Below are 21,238 nucleotides of genomic sequence, written 5' to 3' on the forward strand. Positions count from 1 at the left end.
CACTTACTGCAAATTCTCGATCAAGTTTGACCTCAAATTGCTCCATTCCTATTGTATCAGCCTTAATCAATTCAATTCCATTTTGAAAATTTTCATCGGATATTTCTATTGCCAAATCGAAATATTTAAACACTGCTTCTTCGTAGTGGTATGGATGTTCACGTCTTATGTGTTTGGTAAGTGATGAATGATCTTGGTAAATTCTGGAACAGAATTCACAATAATGTCCATCGTACATTTTGTTTTTCCCGACAAGATCAAATTTAGCGTTGTTGTGGATGACAAGTTTTGTTGTTAAAGGTGTCTTCAGAAATGGAAAATGTTTGTTAATTGATTCTATAGAGTAATGATCGTAATTAATGTCAAACTAAACGAAAAAATTTTAAATTTTAAATCTACCGATCACAGCTTTTATTTGTTTGTTTTTTTGTTGAATTTCGGATTCGAGTTTCTCAGTACGCTTGTAGGCATCTATTGATGTAGCCAAGGATAACTTGTATGCTAAGTCTTTCGCTTCATCCGACAGTTCCTGTAATGAAAAATTAATTAATGCCAATTGGACAAATGATTAAGAATTAAGAATAATTACAATATATTTATGACGAAATCTATCGGCCATTGTTCTTGAGTTGTAGTATTTTTTGCGGTAATTTCAGTTACTTGAAATGCCGCGCCAAAAGGTGTAAAATGTGAAATGCAATTTTTCCGTATCAAATGTGATTCAATTTTATTTCTATATTCATCACGTTGTCTCCATAGCTGTTCAATCTAGGTACAATTGTAGTATGTTAGTTTCGGACATCTTTGCTAGCATGTTGGGAGTAACATGGTCAACATCTTTTCATTAACTCAAAACGGAACACTTATGAACAACAAAATCAACATTGAGTCAACATTATTTCTCCAATTGGGTGTTGGAAAAAAGTTGGAGGAGGAAAAAAATAAGGAAAAGAAAAAATGAGAAAATGCCTTTTTTAACCATAAAATTTCCAAAAATCAATCTAGTCGCAACATCCCAACTAGCTGGGTAGAAGTTAGCGCCGTTTCATTAATCTTTAACTAACATATGGAAGTTTAGATTTACAACAACCAAGAAAATGAAACAGGAAAAGGAGAACAAAAAAAAAATGGGATAGCCCCTCGATGGCGGCCTAGGTTTTAAATAGTCGTCTCTCTTTCACGACAAAATTAAAAGATAAAATCTAAGATGACCATAGGGTGTGGTGGTCTTGCTTTTTTTATAATCAGAATTTGAATTCAATTTTTGTTTAAATAATTCAGCGTAGGGGAGACCGGGGCTATGTGGGACATGGGGCTACATGGGACATCGCAGTTTTGAGCATGTTCCCGTAATTTTTTTTAAATAATTTTTTTACCCAACATGGGGCATGGTTAATGCTCAAATATAGTAAAAAAATTATTAAAAAAAAATTACGGGAACATGCTCAAAACTGCGATGTCCCATGTAGCCCCATGTCCCACATAGCCCCGGTCTCCCCTACAAGTTTTTTAGAATTCGGGAAATCGAATTTACATATGCGACCATTTTCATTCCACATCATATCACACCATATCATTTCCCAACGTATTCGACACTATCATCGACTTTTTTTCTTTCTTTTGTGGAATTGCTTACTTGATTTACTTTAAACAATTCCAATTCACATCTCGTATTCAGATATTCATTGTAAGACAACTCGTCTACATCGTAATTTTCCACCGAGACACTTTCACTTTGAATTAATTCTTGTTCGAAAACTTCTTCGTCACTTTCTAAGGTAACAATTTCGAAAGACTCTCCATGAGCCATTTCGACGAAAGATCAAAGTCTCTGCGCGAACTAAATCTAACCAAAATGCCGAAATTAATTGAAGTGATTGCACTTTCTTGTTTGTCCGAAGACTTGCAAGAGTGGTCGTAAGTAATTGGCAAGAGAGAGATACCACGTGAATCTTGGGTCGCGACACACACAGCAGCACCACTACTGTGAATGATGAAAGCTCAATGCCCTCTACTGCTGAAATTCGAAAATGGGATGATAATAGGAAAAGATGATTTAACTGAAGACATAAATACATTTAATTTGTACAACTCTAACATGAATTTTTTAATAGATAAAATTTTGATATCACGGTAAAAAACAAAGAATAATTGTTTTGGCATGAAAAACGCATCTCAAATATCAAAGATGTGACAACGCCTACATTTTACGTCTAACACGCTTCCGGCGATTCCTTCCCGCGCTTTTTCTCCTCTTCCCGTATACTTTGTCTTAGTTTGCCGGCCAGCAGTCTCACCCGTCTTTTCAGAAACATCTTGTGAATTTCAACATGGAAGAATTAATTGAGCAGAGTAAACGTAAATTACTGAAAAAACAACCGTGTAACATAAATATGACTGCAGATCAGTTCTTAAATTTGGGATATGAAAAATCCAACTGCAAAAACCTGGATGATACGATAAAAAAATTCTGCTTAACTCGTAAGTGTCTTAGAAATCACCACAAATTTTATTATTAACAATTGTTTTAAAATGTTTCAGTGAATCCGAACGCATTAAAGAACCCACTACCAAGACCAAAAAGTGGATTTCAAGTAATCCAAGATGGAGTTGTCAAAAAGGTTTGCATCAACAAGGAGCCACACGGGGTTATATGTACGAACGATGGCCATTTTGGATCGTACGCCAACCTGGATCTGCTTGAGCTAAATTGTTCTCTTTGTCTGGTTTCTGGATCCCCATTTACATCTACACATAACAAATGGTCACTGCTACCACTTGTGGCGATTCGCGTTACGTGTCCGGCTCTTTTTCTTATATTAGTCTCACGTTCATCATCTGGTGCTTCCATCAATCGTAATGTGTTCCTTCAACTACGAAAAACAGTAGTCAACAACAAAGAGTAAGTACCATGACTTATTCAATTTTCAAACATGTTGAGATGTAAGCACAAATGAGTAGACGAAATCGAAACAATTTGATGCCAAGAAACGGCCAGATGGTTTGTCAGATGATTCGAATGTGAACGCACCGCTATGAATTATTATTAACGTTTGATATCATTAGAAAAAGAAAAATCATTTCCCTTGGGAAAATTGTATAACAAGTACTTTATTTTTTAAGTTTAAATTCCAGTAACCGCTACAGATGCTTTTGTTATTTCTCTCGATGTACAACTTCACATAATAATGTGAGACTATTATAGCCATCAAAAAGTTCCCCCCCCCAGGTTTTTTTTTTAATTTTGTTTATCGCTGTGCATCCGTCGAGCACTGGCCGTCAGCGCCCATATCCAGCAGCAGTTGAGTGCCTCTTTCTCATTCTCTTCCGTGCGCTGTGCACCTGGCTCCGGCTTGCTCAGTTTCCTATTGGTCCATCACTCTCTCGGAGACAGGTTTGACATGATAACAGGTATGACACTGGTATGACAGCAAAGGAAAGGCGGCGCATATCATCCACTCGACTATCTCGAAGCGGGTGGTAGTTGTAGACGACACGCAGAGAGAACAGAAATCAGAATGCTATTGACAAGTCAACCGACGTTGTCTTCCCTTATGTGTACCGCACACACACAACTCTTTTCTTTCTTCCCGCCTATCTTTTGCCTCGCCGTTGGCTTTTCTCTTTGCAAAACAAACCGGACATGTCGAGTGAAAAAGAGAGAGAGAGAAGTTCAGTGAACGACGGAGAGAGTGGCGATGACCACCCGAGAGCAAAACATACAGACATACACGCGCGCGCGCGCGCCATTTCGAATCGTTAAGCCAAATCCTCCTCCTCCTTTTCCACCCATTCCGCTCCACCAATCCATCCTATTTTTAATTTCTGTTTCTGCTGTATTTTTTTCGTGTAACCCACGTATGTGCGAAGCATAGCTAGCGTGAAACGTCCAATCCGTCCAACAATAAATCCAATACGCGAATAGATGAAAAATCGACTCACCTGTTTCTGGTAATCTTGAGCAAAAAAAAGATGAGCATCAACGAAAAACCAACACTCACTTGCACGAACGATGCACACAATTAAAAGAGAGAGAGAGCGGAAACAAGAGCACGTAGGCCAGCTCGATAGAAACCGGGACAAACAATTCAAAGAATTAAAAAAAAAAAAAAACCAAAAAGAAACGAACAATGCAACACTGGCCTACATACACGATCGTCTTTTGTGTAGAAAAATTTTCCGTTTTCCAAAAAAAAAGGCGGTGATCAGCGAATGAAAAATTTTGATTTTGACAGCGACGCTTGAATGCGTCGTTCGAGAGATTCGTCTACCGAAATTCGTGCAGAATTAAAGGAGGAGTTAAAAGAGTTAGTGGGGGGGAAGCTCTAATTTTGAGGCTATACAAATCCATCGTGACCTTATCAAATGTGGCATTAGATCTTGAAAATGTTTCGTCACAACTGTCATTTCAAACAATGGCTGCCATCTGATCAATAATCAGTTTCTAATGTATCGATTAACAGTTCAATTTGTTTTATCTTATTCAACTAGTATCATAACATGAAAATAAATATTATAATAATAATAATCATAATCATATACTTATACAGGGAGATTGCTCGTTTCATGTTTCAAAAATTCGAAAAAATGTTTGAAATACATTTGATAGAAGAATGTGGAATCAATGGCTCCATTTTAGCGCTAACATCAGATTGCACCGGCCACGTAAGAGATGCTGGAAATGGATGTCCAATACCAGGATCACACATCAAGGACGTGTTTTCTTTTCACTACACTGACAACGATGCAGTTGGATTAGTTGTAAACGCTCCAGGAGAACTCACCGGCAAAATGGCCAATCAAGTAAGTATTTTAAAATTACTTGTTAAATTCAAATATCATTAAAAAAATTTTAAAATTATTTTACAGGCAAACTTTCTTCATCAGCTAAAAAGGTGCGGAATTCCACCATCGAAGGTGATTTACATATCACATGGTGTTGAAATCGGCAAGAAGGGAGTAAAGCAAAACTTTACTATGTTTACTGGAGAAGAACTCTTAGAAGAATCAAAAATTCTAATGAAAGATGGGCAAGAAGGTATCCCTAAATGCAATCTTCCCAATGTTAATGGATTCTTAAGTGGAATGACGATCGGTACTAATATTATTACTTAATTTACTTTCATTATTTTTAATCCAATTATTTCGTCTACAGATGCAACTTCCCGTTTATCAAGAAACTTGAGTGACAGAAAATTGCAGGCTTGATTGAAGAATTTCTTATTTGATACGCAGCTGGGATTTTACATAATTCCTTTTCCTATTTTTTGTGTTGTGCTGTACGTAACCTAGAGCTTGTGAACTATAGAATTCTTTCTTTGTTTCTTTCTAATATTAAAAATAGTTTTGTCATGAAAGATATCACTACAGCCAAGCTGTCATAATTTTTTAATGAAAATAAACATTCTTTTAAAAATGGAATTAATTTTCTCAGTAAAAATGTTCATTGTGACAGATTACAAAACTTTAGCAAATGCTACCAAAAGACGAGATGTTAAAAGATAAGAGGTATGAAATTCGAGCACCCTTTTAAATTACTTGAGTGACGGAAGAAGCGGATGTGAAAAAGATGGAACCCGAAAAGAAGTCTGACTCGGAAATGGAGCCAGAAGCCCTGAACCAACACTACCATGTTCGTTTTAAAAGACAATTTCCATTTGAAAGTAAACACGGAATATTTGGAAAAGCTAGGCGGCATCCACGACAGCCATCAACAAGTGAAAGAAAAACAGATGCACTGCAGTTTGTTTCATTCCATTACGTATCGGAATAAGTTTGCATGTGTCAATAACATATGGGCTGGGACCTCGGTTAGTCATCCTATTTTTACTCCTATTTCAAATAACACGGATGTAAATGTCTGAACCCATTATTTGAGCAATTTTCTAATTCAAATAGTTTGGATACAAGCCGTTCTCATGTTCACATACTGTAAAAACCATGATGAAAAAAAAAGATTTCCCTATTTACTTTTGTCGTTCACCTGTGAAATAAAACAGAGATATTCACAAAAAAATGATAATCGATAACGAGAGAAACGGACGCATTAGATCCGTATAAAATGCGGCTCATCACTCAACAAGAAAAACGCACGAAGTCGAACATTCAAAATAAAATAGCTGCTCACTTCTCCCTAATCTTTTTAAGTTTATCTGCTTTGAGGTGCTGTTCCACTGGCGCCGTCGCTGGCCTTTCGTTAAAAGAGCAACTGCGGCAGCTACACGAAAATTACGTAAATTCTGATAAAATAACAATTAACGAAATAAATAAAATGAAATGGTGAAATTCTTGCGTAACTCTTCAAATGGAAAAGAAAGAACATTTGGCCACAAAGGATAGGCGATTGGAGGCATTGAAAGCTGAAGCCATCGAGAATAAATCTGTTATAGCTGCCTTGCAACAGAGCGTGAGCGGCACGCATGTCGCCTCTGCAAACAGACTGGGAACCTCGACAGTCCCACGATCCTGCGCCAATCTCAAGTACAAGGGAGAGACTATCAGAGACTGTATTCCAGCAAGGGAGCCTAATCTATTGAGATGATCTATTGCGACTTTTCTAAAGCAACTAACGCTAAGCGGGTAAGACTATCTGTTTGTTCAGAAATTGCCTATTTTAATCTGTCAAACTGATTGCACGAACAGGATTCCAAAAGTGGCTGGGATACGTCGAAGTCAAATCGGTTCCAACTTATTTTTACGTCAAGAAAAACAGTTCTTTCACTACTCAATACGTTCCAATTCCGTTCAAAGTCGAAAGGGACAACATCGGAGGAGCCATGAACTTGACATCGTGGATATTCATGGCCCCAAGGACGAGAACTTAGACGCCACGCTAAAACATGTATCAATCGGGAATGTATGCAAGTTATATGGAAAAGGCAAATACAATTTACAACTTACTCACAATTTAACAACTGTGGAGACTACAACGTGGTAAATAAACAAATAATTAAGGATCTTGTTTACTTTGTCTCTCACGGTCTCACCTACTAACTTTTCAACACTAACATCAAGCGATTCCGCCGACCAGAGATGGGCCCAGTGGCTCAATCTAAAAATCGGTAAAAACATGCCTGCAACTCCTTAATTTTTTTTTTCCTGATCAACAAAAAACCAACCCACCGGTGAAGGATAGTGAAAACAAGATGAAATCGGTTGGCCTATTTCTATTTCTATTTTCTATTTCTATACATTTTTATAGCGCATTTTCCATAGTGAAAGATCAAATGACGCTCTTCCGAAACCACACAGTTGGACATGAAATAATCAGAGATAAGCAGTGGCATACAAGTGGGTCTTCAGTAGACTCTTAAACACGGAAAAGTTAGGGGCAAGACGAATCGATACAGGAAGATCATTCCACAGTCGAGGTGCAGCCTGAGAAAAAGCTCTGCCTCCTTTTTTAATGACAGGCGACGTCCTCCTGGTCCTGGTTGATGATCAACACATTGGGCTTCCATCAGTCAATGTCTAAAGATAATCAGAGAATGAAATTTGTGACAATCAAGCAAAATGTAAAAGGCTAATGTTGAATTACCTCTTTGATCATGTTGGCTCGACAAGTTGGTGCTGGGCTAATTCACAATCCGTGGGCAACTCAGTTCAAGCTGCATGCTCACACTGTTCGACTGAGTCATTCAAGTGTCACCACTTTGAACTGATAACTGCCGTCCCTAATAGATAATTTGAATAACATTTAATATCAATACATCTATAGAAATTTGAATAACATATTTTGGTTGTTTACTTTTGGGTTAACCATAAAACTAAAATGGGTCAATCATTGTCAATCCTATCTTTGCACCAACATCGAAGGTCGACCATTTTACAAACAACTCGACACATTAAGCTAACTAGAATTTTGTCTGCTTGTTCGGCTACGTTAACGATTCCCGATTAGACGTTGCAACATTTCAATTTAAAGTTAAATGAGACGCAAAATAAATTACGAAATCATCGCCGCCCTCCAGGAAGGTCTCAGGACATTGGGTGTATTGAAAGAGCATTGGACCAAATTGGTCATGTTCTTCCAAAAGATTGCCAACATTGTCGAGTATGTCGCAGCCAAGAGCATTGAAGATTTCGCCAATCACATTGAGACTACCAGTCAGAAGCTCAAGCACGTCCACAAAGAATTCGTCATCGATGCCATCTATTCCAAAGCTTTGAAAGCTACTCAGGCTACCGCTTTGGTGCACAATATGGTCACCACTTACCTGGATGTATCTGGTAAATATATCATGCCCAGCGTAGCTATTCTCAGTTAACGCCATCGATCCGAGAACGGCTAATGATGAGCGTGCCAACTTATTGGCCAAGTGCCAAGAGGATTCGCAAAATATCGTCGATCTCATTATTGTGGAAAAGGAAAAAGTCATCAAGAAAATCGAAGCCCGTGAAGCGCAAATCAAGAAGGAGTACGCATTCCTCGACGACATAAGATCCAAGCAAATTGAATTTCTACGGCAGAAAACGCAAACTGAAATGCAACAGCAAGTTAAGAGAGGTAAATTGAACAAAAACCAATTGTCGGCCGCAGTGGAACAGACACTCGTCAAAAGGATTGAAGACGACGAATTCTTGAGAGAAAATCACGTTTTCAATTATCAAGTCAACTCGGAAGAAGTTGAAGCTGAAGAATTTTAAATTTTATTAATGTTTTTAAACGGTGTTGTTGCCTACAACTCAAATCAAACGGGAATAGACAATACAAGTTAGTTACACAGCAATTTGTTTAGCATTATTAACCCTCTGGTATTAAATATACATCCATGTAAATGATTTTGTAATGGCGTCGACTAGCACTAAAACGTGAATATTTCATACACCAAATAGGCAATTTTCGAAGAGCAGTAAAAAGCTCAACCTAGATAACTACAAAGTTTATTGGAAGCATAACGGTATGGCAGTTGTGTACTACACACTGTAGGTATTTTCAAAAGACAATTTCTTTTAGCGATTCGTCAGCATTTCAAGAATATTTTCATGTTTAAATTTTCGAGCGACGTCTGCTGCCGTGAGTCCAAAGTCATCTTTCTTATCGATTAACACTTTATTCTTCAGCAGAAAAGTAACACACGAGTCCTAATTAAAATACATTCCTAATTATTAAACAATTTTTACCACTGGATGGGCAAAATAAGGTTTGTACCTGCTTGTGGTGAACGGCTAAATGAAGGGCTGTTCGATTGCTGACATCCGGTTGATTCAGATCAGCTCCAGCTTTCATCAACGAGGTCAGCCTTTTGACGTTTCCTTTAGCGGCGGAACTGCACAGCATTTCGCCAATCGTGTGAGGCCCATTCGTCAAGTGAGCACCACACTGGACCAAAACTGATATCTAAATAGTCAAATTAGAAACAAAATAAGTTTAAAAAAAAAATCCAACAGTAGAATGAAAACAAAAAATCAACACGTACAACTTCCTGATGATCACCCGACACGGCCGACATCAATGGCGTGTTTCCTAATCGATCCCTCGAATGGACGGATGCTCCTCTGCCCAGCAGGAACTCTACAACCGACAATCGGCCTTCACCAGCCGCCACGTGAAGTGGAGTTCTACCATCACTGTCAGACGCAGACAAATTAGCACCGTATTTCTCCAAAGATTCGAGTTTCGATAAATCTTCCGTCTAATGACAAAAAAACAGAATTAAATTTAAAAAAGCTGAAAATGCAAAGAATAATAGTTGAAAATCACCTTGACAGCGGAACAAATGAGTGAAGGAAAGAGAACATCTTTGAGTTGGTCCATTTCTTCACTGGAAGACAAGTGCAAGGATCGCGCCAAAGCTTCAATCAGTTCCATTTCTTTGACCAGCGTCGTATGCGGAAGCGTCAATTCTCCCCTCAAATTCGTCATCATCATTTGCCTCTTTGTGTCGAGATCCCACTCGTCTTTCGACAAAACGTACGACAATTTCGTGAGGGCGGCCTCAGGAGTCATATCGGCACCGGGGATGACTCCAGCTTCCAACAGCGCTGCCCCAGTTTCGTAAATGGCCTGAACAGCGCCGTGACAACACTGCGTCGTATTGATAATCAAAACGCCCTTTTGGGTAGCTCTACGCAGTTCATCGATGAGATCTAGACGATTAGAAGGGACGTTGCCTAGAACGACAAAAAGAAGATTTTAAAATTAGTTGTCGATAGTGGAAAAAAGCTACTCAAACTTACCCGATCCGTATGTCTGCATGACAATGCCCTCGATTGGCGGATGAAGAAGGGCGCGAACAGTTTGAATGGTGATACTGGGAAAGAGTCGAAGCAAGCAAACATTTCGATTCAAAATGGAATGGACACGAAACCGATCGATCGTCACCGGTCTAAAAACAGATCTGTATTCCACTAGAAAATTGAACGTCAAGCCCAAAGTTAATATTGCAAAAGCGACGCAAGAGTCTCGCATATTCATATTCAATTACCGTGTACGTCAATGCCAAAGTGGGCGAGCGACGGAAGATTGGGACTGTCAAACGCGTCCAGGGAACCGTTGGAGCGTTTAACCGTCCGGTTGCCACGGTAGAGTTTGTGGTTGAAAAAGACGCAAACCTCTGGGATGCAATAGCTTCCGGCCACGATCAAAGCCCCGAGGAAATTATCTCTTCCATCGCTCCGGATTTCGAAAATGGGAATCTGCGAACCGGTGACAATTACCGTCTTGCCCAGGTTCTCCAGCATGAAAGACAGCGCCGAAGCCGTGTAGGAGAGCGTGTCGGTGCCGTGGAGGATGACGAAACCATCAAAGAGTTCGTACGATCGCTGCGTAATCGAGAAACCCGTTAAACGTCAAACGCAATTCATCAACGCGTCAAAGAGAGAGAGGTAGGAAATGCACCCTCAGATCCTTGGCGATATTGATCCAGTCATCCATTGTCATGTTCGACGAGTCCAATAGCGGCTCGTACTCGTAAATGGTGTAGAGAATGCGCTTGGCGTCGGGACCGAGCGAAGGCAGAGCCAAAGGAGCCTTGTGGGTGTTTCCGGCGCCGAAACGAGCCGTCGCGTATTTCTCGTCGTGCAAATGGATGGCCTTTCGGATCATTCGTTCCAGTGCGTTCGCCATGGGCACCAGAGCTGCCAAGGGAAACAAAAAAAAAGCAATAAGAATCAAGGTCACAAGATGTTGCGCAACACGGAGGAATTCGCGTAACATATCCAAGGCCAAACGTTAAATAAAACATCCAGGGACTCTATAAACAATTACAAGGCTTCAACATAACTCCGCCGAGTTACTATCTGCCACGAAATAAAAATAAAAAAGGCAAGTCATGTAATTTGCTTTTTTTCTTTCTTATCAGTCACATGGCGTCACAACAATAAATAACTTATCACCCTAGAAAAACAAAGTAGAAAGTTTTCGGCGAAAAAGCTATCCGGGTTTAATGACTTTTGGCATCTTCCGCCGAGAATGAAGACCAAACTGGTTTAAAAATACCAAAAGGAAAAGAGGCGTGGCTGAAATTTAAATTTGAAGTAACACGATTACACGCTGACAGCGTCAGTCGTACCATGTGACGTCAATCCGGCCTTCCCACAACCGGATCGATAAAAACGAAAAGGACCATGTGGGTATATAAGAGTAAACAAGGCGGCCCCTTTATTCTTACCTCCATTCTCGTTTCTCATCATGCCGATCGTTCCACCTGTGAAATGAAAAGTAAAACAAAAAAAAAATTAAAGATGTTGTTTTCATTTCAATCCAATCGGTCGCCATTTACCCGTGTAGAGAACCAAGACTTTCGATTCGTTCTTGGCTTCGAGGTTGGCGCAGACGTCCATAGACGAGTGGCGCCATAGTTTCTTGGGAACGTGAGCCGCGTCGATAGGAGGGCCGGCGTTTCCCGGCGATGTAGAAACAATTTCGCTATCGTCGTCCGCTTCCAACAAGGCACAAGACGCCGTCGCCATCGCCTCCGTCTCCTTGCGGCTACTGCTGCTCAGCATCGTCTCTACCGTCTAGCCAGAGTTACAGAATGTAACCCAAACGCGTACGGCAGCACGATAAAATCAAAAGAAAGACAAAAATATCGGTTTAAACCAAAAACAAACATCGAGTAGCAGATAATGTCAAAAACAACTGGATTATTAGAAAAGAAAAAACAAACAACAAAAACTACAGAATCAACGCAACTACTATTTACACTTGTCTTCGTACCTCGTCGTTCCACTTTTGAGAGGAAAAATAAAAAACCCCAAACAAACGACGACGACGCTGCTACTTTTGATTTTTTTTTTCGTTTGGTTAAAAGACGCACAAACCTGCGCTGTGAATTTCACTGAGGGCCGAGAGACGATAGCGATTTAACAACTTGGCTTTTTTTCGTTTCGCGAAGGAGATCTCCTACAAGCGTGTCTGTGTGTGCGCAACGGCTCCCAATGTGTGATGTCGAGCGCGCGCAGTTTCCTCGCAGAGTTCGTTCGTTATTTTTTAAAGCTGACACACACACACGCACAGCAAAAAAGAGGCTGATGCAACCGAGCTGCGAACCCGAGTAAAATTACACGAGACAAACACACACACACACAAGAGAGAGAACAGAGCATCAGAATGAGTAGTAGGAGCACAGAAGCAGCTTTTACTCGTTTTGGTGAATGGGGGAGCCAAAGTGGGTGTGGTCAAAACGAGAATGGAGGAGAGATGGGAGTGGCCAAATCGAGACATGTCGAGCCATGGGACGAGACGCAGAGCAAATAGATTTTGTCGATTTCGCCTTACTCTCCCAAGGACATGCGCAAGCGTCTCTCATTTCTCTCTCGACTGGGGGGTAGATAGGGGGAAATGGCAACATGGCATGCCAAATCGAAAGGGCGGGAAAATGACAATTAAATTGTTTTTAAATTATTTTAACGAGTCAAGTGATTCCAAAATGCAAATGTTGAAAAAAATTTACAAATGTTGAACACGAATCGAATTGATTAATTCATTTCCAAAAATGGGGTCCGACGCCGATTTCTCTTCTCCGAAATAACCCGAATCTCTTACCTGATCTATTTTTAAGCAATCGTCCCGTCACACACGCACAAACACGCGCTTTTGAAAAATGTCTACACGGAAGAAACGAACTCGGTTGGCGGATCCACGATTTTCTTTTCTTTTTCGCAGACGGTCGGAAGAGCGCGGGTTCTCGTTTATTTGATTGGCGGCGAATCAATTCGGTTCGATTGCTCTACACACACACAATTTCGTTTGTGTGGCCTTGCCTAAAAAGATGCGATAATTTTGGTTTGAATTGAATGAAGAGAAACACCCGAGTTCGTCGCACCTGCAAGGCCTGACGACGACAAAAACGTTTCGATTTCTTGTTTGGGTTGAGCATCCACAAAATGGTCGTGTATTCTTTGTCTTGTTTTTCATGACGTGTCGCTTTTCAGCCAAAAGAAACAACGGTCTTACAAAATATTTCGAATCAAATCGCACCGTATGATCGGGGGGGTTGAGGGCGGGAGGTGGTTTGGAGCAGATTGCAAAGAGAAAAACGATTCTCAAATTTGTTTAAAATCATGTATGAAGTTGCAAAAAAAAAACGAAAAAAGGTGCGATGGAGACAAAAAAAAACGAGATATATAATGCAGATGACGTCATCGGGGGGCAAGAATGTCTTGGGTGGGTGGGATGGGATTCAGTAATTTTCTTTCCAAAAATTATTTTGAGAAGTTTAAATTTCAAACTAACCGCGTAAATTTGAAATGACCAAATGACGGAAAATTCTGATCCATCCGGAAGAACGACTGTGGGGTGTGTAGTAGGAGAGGGGGACGATGATAATAACGTTGAACGGAAATGAGGATACAAACAAGTGACAAGTACTAAACAACTACTTCGATCGATGATTGAGAGACAGTTGTAAGAAGAAAAAAAAAAGCAGAAATAAACAATTTTGAGTCCTTTCTCTCTCCGTGTGTGAAACTTCTTTTCGCTTTAGACTCTCGGGCACGCGACGCTCACTTCTCCATCGCCTTTCAAACGGCCGCGCTGCAAAAGCCAAGGAAGAGGTGGACATTTTGTTTTGTTTTTTTAAGAGAGAGGGAGAGAGACCGGATGTGTTGAGGTGAAAAAAGTCTCATCGCCTTTCAATTTTTTTTGTTTTTTTTTTCCAGTTGCGTCACACATTTTCTGTATTGTTATCAAATTAATATTCAGAACGCACGAGAAGGGCGACGACGATATGAGAACACGAATCGGTGAATTATTGTTTTGAAACTTGATATTTTTTTTTTCCTTTTTAATTTGGTTGTCTTTTATAATTACTTCCCACAAGGACGACGCTGCGCGCACATACTTCCGATTCTTTTAGTTTTCGCTTTTCTTTTTGTGTGTGTGTCTTAATAACGGCGGGGAGGCAGGTCTCGATCTCCGAGTGGGGCGGCGCCCGGATAGCTGTTGGTACAACGGTAGAGAGAGCATAGAGACAAGTGTCACGAATTTGGACGGTCGGAATATACAGCAAATTGAACAAAATATTTCAAAATGAAAATTTTGGTTTACTTATGAGAAAAAAAAATGAAAAGAATCTACGACAGCCATGGAGGGGCTGAATTTGTGTCGGATCTACGCAAAGTGGACCGCGAAACGGTCAGCAATGAATCGAAAGAAAATCAAAAGCCAAAAAATTTCCCCGGTCTTTCACCGCGTTCACTTGGCCTAGACCACCACACACTTTTTAGAATGCTACTTTATTTGCGTCGAATAAGTTCCTATTGGCGAGAGCAACGACTGGACGACAACGATAGAAGGCTAGAGATAGCTTACCGTCTAGAGCCGTATGGGTCAGATGGCACCGCTTCGTACACGTCACGATCAAATCGACCACTGAAAAGTTGCACAAGGAAATGAAATTAAAACCACGAAATGGCGAATTCTTTCCGCTGCGGTTTCAGGCAAAGGTAGCTTACTAGGTGTCACCCATTGGGCCAGGAGGTGGAGTCCTTCTGCGGTATTCAGGTCCGGCACGTGATGGCGGGTAATCGGCTGAGGGTGGTGGGCGCCTGTCGTATGGTGAACCGCCCATTGGAGGCATTGGGCGACGATCCCGATCACCGCCACCGTAACGGTCTCCATAAGCTGGCTCGTAACCACGTCGCTCGTATGACGGTGGGCCGTAAGGATCGCGGGAAACAGGAGCAGGTCCACGTCGACCGTACATGTCAAAGTCCTCATAGTATCCTGGAAAAGACATTTCTTGTTAGATTTTGAAATTTGCAACCAAGACATTCTGTATGATTGCCTCCACCATTTGAAGGAGGTAGACCACCTGGAGGGCCATATCGGTCTCCTAGACCTCTTGGACGGTCATAAGGTGAAGGCCTGCCACCACCAAAACCTCCATTGCGTCCAACAGGGCCACCTCCACGACCACCACCTGGTGACCGTCCACCTCTGCCTCCTCCTCCACCACCACCACCTCCTCCTCCGGCTCCTTTCTTTCCAGTTGAGGGCTAAAACGAAATGCAATATCATTAGTCTACATTTTCGATGAAGTACTTGACATCAACAGTGGAAACATTACCTCAACAGTGATGCGAGAGCCCATAAATTCAGAGTTGTGCAACGCAGCGATAGCTCGTTTAGCCATTTCTTCGGATTTCATGTGCACAAAGCCAAAACGGTTAAGGACGTCACATTCTGTTATGACGCCATACTTCTCAAACAAGGCGCGTAGGTCTTCTTGCTTCGCATCGAGAGGCAAACGTCCAACGAAAATTTTTGTCTAAAATTCCCATTCAATTAGAAAACAGAGACATTAATGTCATGATTTTTAAGGACATTTTCAGGCGGTATCAACCCTTTTTGAAAGGTTTGGTAACTTACCGGCGGTGCGGCCATTTTCTGTCTAGTAAGTTGTATAAAAAAAAATCACACAGCGCAAAAGTCCCTTGCAAAGTTGTTCAGCTATTTAAATTGACAATAATTTCAATACAGGATTGGATGTCGAAGGATTCAGCGAGCGCACGAAATTCGTAAAAGTTCCACACGTATAGAGCCTTTTTTTCTTTTTCTCTCCTTTTGGCTGGGGAAGCGTCAGAAGCCGGGACCGAGTTGCCAGATTGACTAAATAATTTTTTTTTTTTTAACAATTAAAAATAATGTTGATATATCGATATATTGAAAGTAATTGACAGCTAAAATCGATTTCTCATTTTTCTCATTTTCTTTCCCGGGTTATTCAAATAAAATTTAATGTTTTACTTAATTTAATAGCTTGAGAAAACAAACCAGGTGCAGCGATGCAATAAAAAAAAAGTTTGCTATCCTACTCTCTCGAAATGGTCCAGCCATCTCAATATTGTATCACCATCAAGTTAATTATCGCATTTAGTGCTGCCGACCATGCTTGTCGTTTATTCCACGAACCGCACTTATTTCATGCTCACCCCAAAATGGGGTTATAATGTTACAGCTGTTACACAAAGGGCAGCAGCAGCCTTTTCATCTTGACACTCGCGCGAATGCGAATAGATTAATTTCCAGCTATACAAATGTGTTTTGTATATGCCACTACATAAAAGCAGGAACCATTTCGAAGAAAAGTAGTTATTAAAGTATACAACATCTCTAGCAAGTAGAGTACCACTTGACACTTGCATAAAAGAACCCTATATCCTTTCGACGTCGGGCCAATGGGGCTGGCAGCACTTAAAAAAGGCGAGCATTGGCAGGAGCCGAATAAAAAAAGAAATACAAGTATTCTATATCCTGTGCACATGTATATGCACGACGTCATTAGTGCTGTGTTATATGGTTCTTTCTTAATGGCATTGCTGGTGGCCTTGCCCCGCGCCTTTTGACATTTGATCCTATAGCGTAATCGTCTGAGCTAGCTGGGACTATAGAGATGAAGCAATATACATACATCTGCATTACATTGCGATTATGTACTATAGTCGGCGGGAGGAGGCCGTTTTTTCTTTGGCGCGCTAATATAAAATTATCTCTCGGAGCTGGAAAGAAGCTCGAGAGCATCAGCGGGAGGCTAGAGAGGAGCCCTCAGTTATGCACGCTAATTATTGCGCTATATACCACACTCCCGAAATATATAATGGCCGCATTGCGTGAGTTATTTCCATTTTATCCCACACCGAATTTTGTATTTTTGCCTGCCTTCGCTAGATGGCGATCGAATGAGCCGAAAAAGAAATAAAGAAAAATGAACTTTAGCCGAGCTATAGAATAGAATGAAATGGAAATTGAATTACTTTCCATTTCGAAAATGAGGTGGGACAGCCCAGTCTCAGGGATCGTCGGCGGCCCTTACAAGCGGAAAACATTCCCCCGGGTATATTTATTCTCTAAGCGCGGTTAAATTGAGTGGAATTGAATTCGACTAGACGGAAATACATATAAGGTCTTGGAGGTTTTTATATAGACCGTCGTCCTCCTCCACAAGGCTAAAACGGATAAGACCCCCCCAAAATAACCAACTTTTGGGGTTCTTTTGTTTTGTTTTACTATCAAAGACCATCTTAGAGAGTCCTCTCTCAATGTTCATCCACGGGGTAAACTTTCTTCTTCTTCTTCTACTTGCGGGGTCCGAATCTAAACTCTCTTTGGTCCCTTGATGGGATTATAGGACGGGCGCAATGGTTGGGCAGCACAGCTAGCTATATATATGGGTGTTGCACTGCTGCTGCTGCTGGTTCGAAACATGCCAACAGAGAAAAGAAGGAAAAACCATTTCGTGCTCCTGATTCAGGATGCTGATGCGTTCTTTGAACAACCGACCAGCCCGTCTCTCAAGAGGATCGACCAAGGATCGACTCGTCGGATGTGTGCGCTTAACAATTTTGTTGAATCAAAAGAAAAGAAGATATTACACAAGATGTATTCCGCAGCTCAAAGTTAGTTTAAGCTAGAATACAAAGAATAGGCCTATATAATGCAAACTGCTGTGAAATTGCATCAAATGTTGTATGTACGCGTTTGATGTGTAGGCCTATAGACATATTTAGACGACGACCGCTTGTGCTGGAATTCCGTAAATGTTATTATTTGCCGAGTGGAATACATCAGCTTCAAATTCTATGCGAGGTTTGATGTACAAATGTATGAATGGTTGATGTTGTTATACGCTCTTCATCATTGCTTTTCCTAGAAACGGGATTCACCAGCATAACGCAAAAAGGAAAAGAGAGAGAGAGAGATCAAGAGATTGATAGATATAAAAAGACTATTGCGGATGTATGAGCCAGCACGGGCTAATGAAGCGATTCACTATATTATATAATATAGCTCGGGGATTCTCTATATATATCTGTCGCATAGGTATAAATGTCATTCCAAAATGGCGTCAGAAACGAACGTGATTCGGCTGAAACAAGTCAAAAAGGCCACAGAACACAAGAAAGATATGTAGTACTCTTTTAATCCATGATATTAATAAAGGACAATTTGTTTTGTATAGACTCGCAATATTATTCCGTTCCCATCGCTCTCCTTTCCAGATTGGCTCTATACTCTCACTCTCTCTTGTATTCTATATGTCTATGCTGAATCCCTGCTGAGATGCGCAGCGTGTAACACACATAGTGTATAGATCCCATTTCTATATTCTATGCTGCATTGACGTCACCCCATCATTCGACACTGCCGTCGGTGGAGGCATTTGATTCCTGCAAAACACTATAAACCATAGCTGTATAACCTTTATTGATACGACGGCCGAACAGCATCAGCAGAATAGCCAAAGAAATAGAGGAAAACATTTTACTTTTATAGTGCTGCTGGAGATAGTAGTATAATACTATACAGCATCTCTCTCGGCCGCGGCCCTATGGATTCACAGACGCGCCGATATATATTGCTGCCTTTAGAAAATAGCGACCATCCGATATATAGGAAACGTTCATCCGTTATTTGTCTATCTCTATCTCTCTCCCTTTTTTGTTGTTGGAAAGATATATATATATATAAAAGAGAGGTCGACATCAGTACCATCTGGTTTATACTGTCCTATACACATCGCTGACGACAGGGAATTGCTTTCCAGCATCAGCCAGTAGCAGCAACCTCCCCTTGAAAACATATAATATATAAAATCCAGCAGCAAAGGACTAGCACAGGCTGGTGGTGTAATAACTATTATCGATTTCCTTATTATAAGAAAAGCGATTATTATTTTGTCGGCTTTTTCGGTTCAAGTTATTACGTAATACGACGTAATAATATCAGTGTGCACCGGGGGTTACAAGTTTTTCTATATGCGGGAAAAATGCAACGATACGCAATTGAGATGGATCGTTCATCACAGTATTATTATAGGCCTACAGCACAGCAGCACATCAAGCCCGGAAGTCTCAAATTATATATGCATGCAGCATAGCACCTTGTATATACATATTTTAATAATGCATCTAGTCAAATAAAAAAGCGGAGAGGTATATTAAAGCCTATACGTCCCTTTTGGTTTGCTTTGTTCTGAGCTTGTTCCGCTGCTGCTGGTGGGTTTTTGATTGAATTTTATGGCGATTTTGCGTGTGCTTTTATATATATGTGCTTGATGACGGCCACCCCCACACACACACACAGAGTGGGACTTTTTCTTTTGTCCTCTATGCTTATTTCCTACATATATATTCCGCCTTTATGAATTACGTTTCAACTAGGCAGCTGGCTGCTGCTGGCTATAGTATAACAGGATTATAATATAGCGGACGGTCGTGAGACACAAAGAGTTTTAGCCACAGCCATATAGCGTGCAAGATGTTCAAAACGGCGCGCGAGGGCTGATTGAAACGCTCTGGCCCGCCGAGAGAGCTTTAGCTGATGCTATATCCTATATAGACTTGCATTTTGCGCTGGCCCGGCCCTTTTTCCTTTGTATATACATGTATAATATATATATAGCCAAAAAGCAAAAGAGCCGATGATCGATGGAGCACACAGTCCAAGTAGCAGCAGCAAACGTCTATATGGCCATACACAAGCGCAGCAGCATGTATAGGCTATTATATAAGGCCTATAACATCACATATCTACAATTCTACATCCATAATCAGAGTTTATTCGTGCATTCAACAAAGTTGACGGGACGATGGTGGATTCAGCCGGATTCAGCGCAGCAGAGTCCAATATATATATATTCTTCTTATATTTCGCTGCTGTGCATCACAGTCTATACACAAATATGAAAACAATGTGAAATGAGTGGGCAGCGCGCCATCACCGACGCTGCATGTGCTGTGCTGCGACGACATGTGGAATATATGAATATATAGAGAGCGAGAGAACATGAGCTATAGCTACACATAACTTTGAGGTATGTGTGACGCTGTTGTGTGTGCTGTGTGGATGTGTGTCGTTTCAATATACAAGAGTCGCGGGTTCGTCCTCCCCTCTATTCGCCATCACTCGTCTCTTTTCATGCATATAAAAACTCTGATCAAAGCTCCACCCGGCTCCTGACTGACTCCTGACTGACTGGAGCGGAATAAGCTCATCACCATATGCTGTACATGTGTATAGATGATGACGAAAAAGAACCACAGCTATAGATAGTGAGAGGAGCGGTCTAGACACACTCTATATATGAGCGCGGGGTGTGAAATCGAAGATGATTCACGCAGCTTGGCACATCTCTCTGACGCAAGCATATAATATTTAGATTATTAATGTACATGTCCTGATAATCAGACTCTTGTACAGCGTTGAACAGCAGATGGCTCCTAAGAAGAAACTTGATACTGTTATGGACGTTATAATTGAGCAGATAAGCTCCTATATATTTCTAGAACTGGTATAATTCGTATACGTAGTATTTAGATGGCGAACTTGGTAATTTGACCAGCAGGGGACGGAACGAACGCTGCAGTCTATATTGCGTCAAAGATATGTGTGAGCATTTTGATGATGTGCTATACTATATATAACTGCTGGTGCTCATTAACCGTCGATGCTAAAGTTGCTGGATGATGTTGAGTCTCGCCCCGCCGGCGAAACTTTCCTTATATAGGAGCAGAAGAGAAACATATAGACTCTCTCTCTCAATATAGTCTAGATATCAACGCCGAGACAAACGTCATGCTGTCTTTTGTCTTGTCTCTAGCAGCAGGAGCTAGCTATACTATAATAGCAGGAGCGGCAGCAGCTGCAACTTTACCCGAAAAGTTCTCCATTGTGTGCTCCTGTTTGTTTGCCGTGAATATATATGTACATTTTTGTTTCGTCTGTGATAGTATAGCCGGCTGCTCCTTCTCGTCTAACTTTTTCTTTTTCTCGGCCAGCAGGGCCGGCTATCAC

General features: G+C 40.9%; 3 protein-coding genes across 7 annotated transcripts in view; all 3 read right to left on the minus strand.

Moving 5' to 3' along the window:
- The window catches only part of LOC124313083 (dipeptidase 1-like), a 1,013,891-nt gene that overhangs the window by 205,452 nt on the left and 787,201 nt on the right, over positions 1-21,238 (minus strand). The window lies entirely within an intron of this gene.
- LOC124312943 (L-asparaginase-like) lies at positions 8,868-12,481 on the minus strand. 2 transcript variants are annotated; one of them, XM_046777545.1, is made up of 10 exons: positions 12,265-12,481; positions 11,724-11,961; positions 11,613-11,648; positions 10,841-11,079; positions 10,428-10,764; positions 10,180-10,350; positions 9,704-10,113; positions 9,420-9,635; positions 9,152-9,340; positions 8,868-9,084 (listed from the first exon to the last, which is right to left on the minus strand). In XM_046777545.1, exons 2-10 carry the CDS (start codon positions 11,947-11,949, stop codon positions 8,953-8,955), a joined length of 1,956 nt encoding a protein of 651 aa, XP_046633501.1. In that variant the 5' UTR covers positions 11,950-11,961; positions 12,265-12,481; the 3' UTR covers positions 8,868-8,952. The 2 variants fall into 2 exon arrangements, with proteins under 2 accessions (XP_046633501.1, XP_046633502.1); XM_046777546.1 differs by having other exon boundaries at positions 12,161-12,481.
- On the minus strand, positions 13,309-16,031 carry LOC124313283 (RNA-binding protein 4.1-like). 4 transcript variants are annotated; one of them, XM_046778128.1, is made up of 6 exons: positions 15,815-16,031; positions 15,513-15,713; positions 15,258-15,441; positions 14,899-15,169; positions 14,756-14,815; positions 13,309-14,383 (listed from the first exon to the last, which is right to left on the minus strand). In XM_046778128.1, exons 1-6 carry the CDS (start codon positions 15,827-15,829, stop codon positions 14,329-14,331), a joined length of 786 nt encoding a protein of 261 aa, XP_046634084.1. In that variant the 5' UTR covers positions 15,830-16,031; the 3' UTR covers positions 13,309-14,328. The 4 variants fall into 4 exon arrangements, with proteins under 4 accessions (XP_046634084.1, XP_046634083.1, XP_046634085.1 ...); XM_046778127.1 differs by having other exon boundaries at positions 15,237-15,441; positions 15,815-16,030; XM_046778129.1 differs by having other exon boundaries at positions 13,309-13,978; positions 15,231-15,441; positions 15,815-16,029.

The sequence above is a fragment of the Daphnia pulicaria genome, chromosome 9 (genome assembly GCF_021234035.1).
Source record: "Daphnia pulicaria isolate SC F1-1A chromosome 9, SC_F0-13Bv2, whole genome shotgun sequence".
Taxonomy (NCBI): domain Eukaryota; kingdom Metazoa; phylum Arthropoda; class Branchiopoda; order Diplostraca; family Daphniidae; genus Daphnia; species Daphnia pulicaria.

Excerpts from the sequence above, each read along its gene's own strand:
- LOC124312943 (XM_046777545.1), bottom strand. The coding sequence starts at position 11,949 with ATGCTGAGCAGCAGTAGCCGCAAGGAGACGGAGGCGATGGCGACGGCG. Across the intron at positions 11,649-11,723 it reads AGTCTTGGTTCTCTACACGG|GTGGAACGATCGGCATGATG; the intron begins GTAAATGGCGAC and ends TTCATTTCACAG. Across the intron at positions 9,341-9,419 it reads CGGGTGATCATCAGGAAGTT|ATATCAGTTTTGGTCCAGTG; the intron begins GTACGTGTTGAT and ends TTGACTATTTAG.
- LOC124313283 (XM_046778126.1), bottom strand. Across the intron at positions 15,170-15,230 it reads ACCTCCTTCAAATGGTGGAG|GATACTATGAGGACTTTGAC; the intron begins GCAATCATACAG and ends TGTCTTTTCCAG. Across the intron at positions 14,816-14,898 it reads GGCCCAATGGGTGACACCTA|TGGTCGATTTGATCGTGACG; the intron begins GTAAGCTACCTT and ends GCAACTTTTCAG.